At 50.4% G+C, this 9,053-nt stretch overlaps 1 protein-coding gene across 17 annotated transcripts in view; it reads right to left on the bottom strand.

Annotated features, from left to right (window-relative positions):
• KLC1 (kinesin light chain 1) overlaps positions 1–9,053 on the bottom strand; it is a 65,559-nt gene that overhangs the window by 2,521 nt on the left and 53,985 nt on the right. For 7 of the 17 annotated variants that reach the window (XM_087856264.1, XM_087856268.1, XM_087856272.1 and 4 more), the window contains 3 exons: positions 7,804–7,934; positions 4,189–4,255; positions 116–3,102 (listed from right to left, as the gene is read on the bottom strand). The exons of 4 other annotated variants lie outside the window; for them this stretch is intronic. In XM_087856264.1, coding sequence (XP_087712390.1) covers positions 3,037–3,102; positions 4,189–4,255; positions 7,804–7,934 — 264 coding nt within the window. In that variant the 3' untranslated portion in view covers positions 116–3,036. Of the gene's footprint in view, positions 1–115; positions 3,103–4,188; positions 4,256–7,803; positions 7,935–9,053 lie in introns of those variants that run through there. 6 more of the 17 variants (XM_087856270.1, XM_087856269.1, XM_087856271.1 and 3 more) reach the window with 2 other exon arrangements.

The raw sequence follows: 9,053 nt of genomic DNA, 5'->3' as shown, positions 1-9,053 counted from the left end.
ATTCTTAAAGTAGTCTGTGGCCCTCAAAGGGGTAAGAATGGCTGGTATAAAAGGAAGACGGTCTTCTAGGGTTGCCGTTTTATAAAAGAGCCTTTCTGCAAGTGCAGGGACTTCACACCAGGAAATAAACCATTTTATTTTTGTAATTAAGTATAAACAATCCCAAATTATTTTCTAGGCAAATCGCACTAACAGTGAGAAAACTATGATCCAAGCCAGTGTACACGCGACAGACGGGCCACCCCCCCCGGGGGGGGCGCACACCCACACACGCACGCCAGTGCTGGGGCCCCGGGGCCCCTTGCCCACCCGTCCCAGAGGGATGCCTCTGCGGCAGGGCGGGCTTCTGCGAACACAGATGGCCCGGGCCCTGCACCATCCTGTCCGTCCCACACACTCCTCAAAGCTCCCTCAAGGCTCGTAACGCAGGCCTCGCAGACCTGGGGTCCCCCCCGCCCCGCCGACAGTTCTCCCCTATGACAATGGGGACAAACGTGGAACAGTGCACGTCTTTACGACTGCCTCAGTCACACACAGGACGCTCGTACACCCTGACTACACTTCCTTGGCTGACAGGAACCTCACCCTTGGTCGCGGCTTCACCACTTCCCAGTTTTCAGAATTTTGATGACCATACAGAGCAGTGCTGAGAGAGAAGTGCACATACCAACATCTCAGAACACAGCCTCACCTTTCCCTCACCTCCCAAGAACATTCTGTAAAGTTATGACAATGGGCGATCTGTCCTATGAACTGCAAACGATATATTTTTTAGCAATATTTCTATGTTACTATAAACACTGAATTTCTCATTACATATTCCTAGCAGCTTTCTGAACAAATGATAGGAATTTTTTAATTCCAGGAAATAAGTGACTCCCTCCAATATTGTAAACACAAAGCGAGCACCACAGAGACAGCCTGCTAGCCCCGTGAGCACGCCGCAGGCTGCAAGGTCAGCTGCCGTGGGGAAGAGCCGGGAGGGTCAGGAGGCCCAGGCCTCCCACAACCTCCACCCTCTGACAGCCCACAGAGGGGGCTCTGCAGACAGTGGCCAGCTCCTGTCCCCCTCCTGCCTATCCTCTGGCTGGGGACTCAAACTGGACCGGAACTATGTACCCGTGGCTGCTGGCGCTCTAAGGGTCCCCTCACCAGGAAAGGACAACGTTGCAGAGGAGGGACAGCCGCTCGCACTGCTTCCCTCCTTGAGAATGTTAAAATCCAGACACCAAGACTTGAATGAGGTTGAGATGACCAGGCTTGCTTCTGTTTGGACACAAACTCAAAAGTCAGACCTCACGGATTTCCAGGCAGCAACCCCTGAAACATGAAGTTTCTTACAACCCGGGCTTAAGGAGGCAGTCTGGCTTCTCTCACCCCGGCCACATTTCCTCACAGCCCCGCAAGGCAACCGAGGCCCGTGGGCTCACGGGCGGGGCAGGTTCAACAAAGGACCCTGCACAGTGCCTGTTTCCACTGAGAGTGCAACGTGAAATCCTATTCTTAGCCCCATGTTCTCCAGACAGAAGTGTCACTAAGAGAAACTGGGTAGGTTTCCAATGTAACTGGATCAGCCTCATGGCCCGAGAAAAGAACTTGGGACGGAGGGGGTGGCTCCCGGGGCCCTCCGCACCGGCCACATCACAACCCGGCAGCCCCTGTGCCACAGAGGGACGTGCAGAGCGCACAGTGCCTCTGCAGGGACGTGGCTCTGCGCATTCTCTTGGCTCCAGTGTCTCACAACCCATCCCATGTGTAAACCAACCCCGGACCTAAGTTCCTCATCCATCAGCTGCAATACTGGGACAGTCGGGCGCTGCGGAAAGAGGCATGGCCTCGGAAGCCCCAGGCCAGACCCACGGGCACCTGCAGGCAGGACCCAGAGCACCCGTCTCTGAGCGGGAACAAGCACACGCCACAAACACCAGCGGGCGAGGCCACGTGCTCCTGTGGTCTTAAACGATGGGACACTTCTGAATAGTTTCCAGCCCGCGGCCCCCTGAAGGACACATGTAGTCCCCTCGGGGAGTCCCAGTGAGCACGTACCCCCGCAGAGTGCAATTCAGGACAAAGAGGTGGCTGGGGACAGACAAAAGCCCATGCCCTTGCAGTAACACCACCTAACACTTAAAGTCACAACCTGCAGCACGTCACAGGGATGCTGCACGTTTCTCAGACCTCCCCGCCCCCATCTACATGCTGAATCTTCACACTCCTGCCCGCTGGCCTGACTTGGCCCTCGTTACCGCCACTGCCATCAGGAGTCACAAACCCCTTGTCATCTGCTCAGGACATTCTAAACCTACCAGAAGCCTCACGCATCCCTCACGGGTAAGGCTGTAGGGTGGACTGGGAAACGTTCCTGTCAAAACCTACCCCATGTTACTTAACACCACAAAGAAAAGCTATTTTATAAAAATAACCCCCCCATCTCTGCATGCTCAGCGCTCAGGGGCCGGCAGGGGGAAAGTGGGCTCCGCAGGGGCAGGGGTGGGAGCACACGGTGTGTCGGGCAGAGTGCGTGGAGGGGCCGCACTCAGGAGCGGGGGCTCAGCAGAGACCCAGACCCACTGGCAGGGACCCGTCTCCCCCACTTCTTAGCGCCCACTCTGAATTCCAGGCGGCACTGCCAGAGGTCACAGATGCTTAGTCTAGAAGGGCGCAGTGGAAGCTTCCAGAGTCTTAATTTGCAGCCTTAATACAGTATTAAAATTTAGAATCGATTCTGGTGCAGTGGCAGAAAGTACAAGCATCCGTGAGCAGCAGCCGATCCTGGACGTGATGAAGCCGGCTGCTGGGGCCGCGTGGGCTGCCACGCCAGGCTGGCCTCCCGCTCCCGCAGCTCCTGGTCGCTAGCACCGTAGACAGCTTAACAGAATTTGGGGCACACCTCCACCAGGTGGTGGATGGCACTATCTAGAGAAGGAAGCAACCCGGGAGGTGGGTCCCCTACAGAGTGGGGAGGGTCATGGCAAAGCTTGGACGGTCTCAGTGCTTCATTAGTCTCAGGGATTTTATCTAGCTCTGCCTCGACCCTCAGTGGGCCAGGTCAGTGTGGCTGGCACTCAGAGCTCGCGAGTCTGCCAGACAAGTATTTCGTTCCTGCATGAAAAAACAAATGGAAAAAATTATACTTAACCCGTACTCCAAAGGACGCCGGTGTCGAGTGGTCTTAGAGCTAACAATCACAGCGGTAGAGCCCCTGAGTCAACACTCGGGCGTCCTGACGCTCATGTGCACAGGGGCCAGCACCGAGAGATGAGTGCAGGACCATGCTGACCTCAGACCTTTTGGGACAACGACACCTCTTTTACTATCACGAGCAGGTGCGCTCCAAGCGCACTGGCCAGCGCTACCAGCACCTCACATCCCACTGGAGCCCCTGGCAGAAAGCACCCTGGCCACAGCCACCTCCTAAGGTGCTGGGGGGCTGAGGAGGAAGGCCTGCGACCGCCAGCGAGCGTCCAAGAGGTGAGCAGCTGGACGGGGGCTGCTGGGAGGTGCAGTGGCCAGGAAGCCCGGTCCCTGGCAGACGAGCAGTAACGGCTAAGTCAGAAGGTCCTCTGTCCTGTAAGTTCAGCTGCAGGTTCACTGCCTGGTCTGCTTGGGACCCCTGGCCGCACCCCGACAGCCACACCAGACATTGAAAAGAAATGGAAAATTACAAGAGAAGAAGATGCCAACAGTTTTAAATGTGAAGGTGACAGGTTCATGCAAGCCTTGGGACACCAAAAAAAGCGCTAAAGATTGGGTGTAAAAGTGACAACATGTCAGTTACATTAGTAAAATTCTAATAGTTTTAAAACACTGAACAACAGCTTAACTAGACAACGAATTAGTTACAAACTTACCAGAGGCTAAAATCATACAAATTAATAATACACATTAACTGGACAAGTTGGGTATTACTTTATCAGAATATTTAAATTTTAATTAGCTTAATCGAACTATTTAAAGATCATGAATATACTGAGAATGTTCACGATATGCACATTCCCACAAGTCACGTAAATCAAATTAATGCAGAATCCGGAAATACCATTATGATGCCTCTTTGTCTAAGACCCAGAAATACTTAAGTGTTCCCAAGGCCATCGGAGGTGGCAGTGGTGCCCGCGAAGGGCCTGCGGCCACACAACTAGCCTGGGCCAGGACGTCAAGGGCACTGAGTGGGGCAGGGCTCCTTACTTGGAAATGGTCTTCAGCGGCCTTGCCGCCCACGTTAAGGACATTCAGAGAACTGGCACGCTTCATGCTGCACCCAGGGTAGTGGACATGCAAAAGGACAAACCAGCGTGTCAGTCAACCGGGAGTGGCAAACATGGCAAAGACACCCCTCCAAGGCCTCTGTCACCGTGACGGAGTCCCTGGAGCCATCCCTCGTGGACAGTGGGCCTTTATCTCGCACGGACGGGGCTGGCTGCCCAGTTCTTAACACGGATGCCCCAGGTCTATCCATATTTAAAGCCCAAAAGAGAAAAAACAGTTTCTCTGCATGCATCTCAGCCCAGTATTTGTCTTAAATACTGTGTAAATTCCACATGTCATTTATACGTTCACACGGTGAAGACTGGCTCGTGGAGGAGCGGAGACGCTCTGCCCGGGCAGCCCTCTGGCTGCGCCTCAGTCTGCAGGGCACGCCAGGTCAGTTTTAAGAAGGGAGCCTGGAGCTTCCTCCAAAACCACCACTCACCCTAAGTGACCACATAAAAGAGAGACCCCTTGAAGCTCAGTGTTAAGATCTGATATAGATAGATAGATGTTTTGTGTACTTTATGGATTTTTATATTAAAAGGAAAAATAATTTTTATTAGCAAAATAAACTCAGAAGCTAGGATTTCTCTGCTTAGAAACCAAAATTTAAAATAAATTTCATGGCTTTACCTTTAAGGAAATCTGGTGATTTAAGTCTGTATTTACTTCTTTCTCCCACTTGATACCTTTAAAATACTTGATGAAATATCCTGCAAATAACCTAAAACCTAAACTTAAATGATGGACAGTCGTGAAGTTACTTATCATTGCTTACCCACCAGGGATGCCCACAAGCAGAAAAGCATCTTAGCTTTTAAAGTTAAAATAACTGATATTAAGGGTTATTTTTAAACGTCTGCAGCAGGAACTACACTAGTGAATCTGAACTACCTCCGACACAGTACTCGCTCTGTGAGGCTGAAGCACGGGTTCAGTGCAGGGTTAGCACCACCAGACACATAAACACACCGGCAACGGGCACTAAGGCCCAGGTCGCCACCCGAGTTCCCGCCAGCACCATGGGCACAGCACCCGGCAAATGGCAGGTACTTCCCAAGTTCTCACTGAATGAACTACACCAAAAGCAAAGACCGTAATTCACTTAACCTCAAGTAAAACTCACTCCCCAAATGCCCGAACCAGGACAAACACGAACACAACAACCCAACGAATCCTAGTAAGTGTTGTTAGAATTCTGAAGAAGTTTTTCTCTACACGGCACTAAAGAATAAAGGATAAAGTCAAACCAAATCACACTGGCACACTGAATTATTGTCATCTAAGTGGCCAATGGACTTTTTCTAAGAGAGCTAGCCATACAACCCTCCACCTCAGACTCTCTTTTCCTTACAAGACGAAAGTAAAATCAATCTGACCCCTGCCAGCAAGTCTCCCCTTGACTCTGCGAGCTGCATCCACGCCCTTCCCTTAGACCGTCACGTACAAAACGGGAAGAATGCTGACTTTGATGATTCTCAAAATGTGGTCTTAGACCAGCAGCACTGGCACTAGCTGGGAACTTGCGAGGGGCGCAAGGGATGCAGACCCGCTGCACCATAAACCCAGGGCTGGAGCCCGGTGTTCTGTGTTCAGACCCTCGGAAACACGGATGCTCAGGTCTGAGAACCACGGGGCCAGTTAATAAACGCAGTTACTCTTACCCGGACAGATGACTCCGTTTTATGCATTTTATGGGATAAAATTTCTAGAGCCATTTAAGCTTTCATCAAGTTCAGTGAGGCACCACCTCCAACTATACATGACAATGTGTGTGCATGTGTGTGGCCAGCCACACCGGGGCGCATTCCTATTGCTATGTCACGGCCAAGACAGGAAGAAGGCACGGGAGAGGGACAGAAAACTTCTGAGCTCGGTCACGTGGGAAGAAGGGCCACGTCATAGGACTCAGTGCCACAACTGGATTCTGCATTTAAAAAGCTTCAAAACATCCAGAACCTCCAATAGCCAGCGTGTCTGTCCTGGAGGAGCCAAATAACGGCATGTGGAGAGCACAGTGATGTACAGGTCACTTCCGCTCGTCAGATCCACCCCCGGAACGTAAACTAATCGACTGTTCCAGCAGTCTGTTCAGATTCTTGTGATGTGGCAAAACAAAACACTTTTATCTTTCAAAATTCAGTGAGACAGATTAGTGCCTCATTTAGTTCTATAAATATTTTAAAACAAGCACTTTATCCCAAAGGCGATTTCCCAGATGCACGTTCACCTGTCAGGTCCCAGGCTTTGGTGCTGACAGCAGGAAAAGGACGGACAGGACGGCAGTCTGCTGCTCAGCCCCACATCCTTCCAGAAGTCCCGCTGGCTTTCAACCCTGCACCTTCCAGGTAGTTTCACAACAAACGCGTGTGGAGCTCCTAAGACTCCCTCTAGACAAACGGGCTGAGAAGCAGGGTGGCAGCCACCTATCCAAATCAAATTGCTCGTCCTGCCTCACAAGCCATCAAAGAATGTGCGCGCCCACCAGCAGAGACGCCCGCAGGCACAGCGGACCTGGGCCTCTGCTCCCTGGCCAGGGGCGGAGACTGCGGGGCAGCACTGGGGGCTCCCAAGGGTCTTAGGAGGTATGCCTTCAGTGACAGAGACAAGAACGAGACTGGACGCCCCTCAAAATAACACAGGAAGCAGCTGGGAAAGCCCCCAACCTCAGGTCTCCGACATGTTGTGTGAAGGGACCCCGCTTCCCAGTCCCAGCAGCGGGAGACTTCTTGCCCACAGAAGGGAAAGTGGAGTCACTTGTACAACAGAGTTCTGCTCAGACTCCATCTGTAAAGAGGAAGCACCACTTAGAAATTCAGAGTTTCACAGAACAGCTGACAAAACAGTGCCCCTGTGAGAAATGCATCCAAACAAGATGCTGTTTACACCAGAAATAACCCAGAAACGGGGGTAGACTGTTAACATGCCGGTGCGCCTTATAAAGAACAGAATTACCTCAGAACCAAATTCCTTTGACAACTTCAAAGCTATCGTTCAGCAGACTCTAAGACTCATGAGTGTACCTTCTTTTAAACACATGGAGAATCTGTTTCTTTTAATTCCTAAAGAAACTAACTCCTTATACTGAAGTCCTGAAACTGTGATCCTTCCATTTAAAACCATTGTTCTCCCTACATTAATACCTGTGTGAGTCTCATGTAGTCACAGCTAGCATTATGAATCATAATTTTAAAGAATTTAAACTAATACTAATTTTAAAAAAAGAAGTAACAGCTCTCTAGAGTAAAACAAGTGAACGTGCTCAGTGTTTTCATACGAAGCTCCCACCTGTCACTGCTAAGGCTTTCTCCGAACACACAACAACAAAGCCGCAGCATTCCACGGGTTTGTCTGGAAGGCCCCCGCCCTTCTAGCCTCTCCACAGGAAGCTCCACAGTTCCTCGTCAGCCCGCCGGGCCCAGGAAGAGAGGGGACGGAAGCCGCTCCAGACCCGGGGCTGAGACATGAGCAGCAGCAGGGACCGCTTGGGGAGGCAGGGCCGTTGGACGCCACGAGGCAGGGCGGGCAGCGGGGCTGCGGAGAGATAGTTACCCGGGGTTCTTTGGCTCACTCTCTCGAGAACTTCCACCCTTCAGCTTCCTAACCAGCTTCTCACTGCTGCGTCTAATTGAAGCCCGGAGTTTGCTAAAGGAGCCACTGCGCTTTAAAGATCCAGTGCCATCCTGAAAGAAATGTGAACACATGTGAAACTGCAGACAGTCCTCTCCCGGCCTCCCACGAGGCAAAGCTGGATGAAAACAAGAATGCACATCACGGTTGACCTACTTGTCTGTGACTGGCCGGCAATACGGTTGCTACAGAAATTACCAGTTTGCCATGTCTATAAATACACTTTAAATATAAATCTACCCATTTTAAATTTCAGTCAAGATAATCCAATGATCATGAAAACTTCTGAACATGAAGTCCAAACAAAAAATAATACCCCAAAAATCATATTGCTGTTTTGAAACAAAAGGTCACACATAGAAAAAGTCTCAAGAAAATTAAGGCTGCTTCTTGGAAGATCACCAAAATCAAATTCCATCTGGTCCATGTAACAGTACTGGACCCAAACCATTGAGACCTGACAGAGACAACTTTTTTTTAACACTTCTGTGTACATGCGGTACTTAAATGTACTGCTGCTTCTCGTCAATAAGTTTCATTATGTATTTATTTATTTACTTATTTATTTATGTATGTATTTAAGTAATCTCTACACCCAACGTGGGGCTTGCACTCACGACCCCGAGATTAAAAGCCACACGCTCAGGGCGCCTGGGTGGCTCAGTCGTTGAGTGTCTGCCTTCGGCTCAGGGCGTGATCCCGGCATTCTGGGATCGAGCCCCACATCGGGCTCCCCTGCTGGGAGCCTGCTTCTTCCTCTCCCACTCCCCCTGCTTGTGTTCCCTCTCTCGCTGTCTCTCTCTCTCTGCCAAATAAATAAAATAAAATCTTTAAAAAAATAAAAGCCACACACTTTCCTACTGAGCCAGCCAGGCGCCCCTTCAGTAAATTTTTAAAAAGTTTTATTAAATTTGATTCTAAGTGTGGTTGGGAAATTAAATAAAATGCTCATTCCGCACAGTTACTAAAACCCCTCTGACACCTTGTAGGAAGTAAAAGTGTCCAGCTTTCACCATAACCGGCCCAGGCATTAGCAAGTGCAACATTTGGCAGTATCTGGGTATGAAAATCAAAACCAGACAGTGAAAAAATGTGTCTATAAGCAACTTTTATTCTTAGAATGAATCACTTAGTGAGATTAACAGTAGCCCCGTTCCTTCCAGAAGCTATGC

This window comes from Ursus americanus, chromosome 26, assembly GCF_024610735.1.
Source record: "Ursus americanus isolate L20-20 chromosome 26, mUrsAme1.1.p, whole genome shotgun sequence".
NCBI lineage: Eukaryota > Metazoa > Chordata > Mammalia > Carnivora > Ursidae > Ursus > Ursus americanus.
Note: the sequence above shows the minus strand (reverse complement) of the source record. Positions and strands in the feature narration are given on the sequence as shown.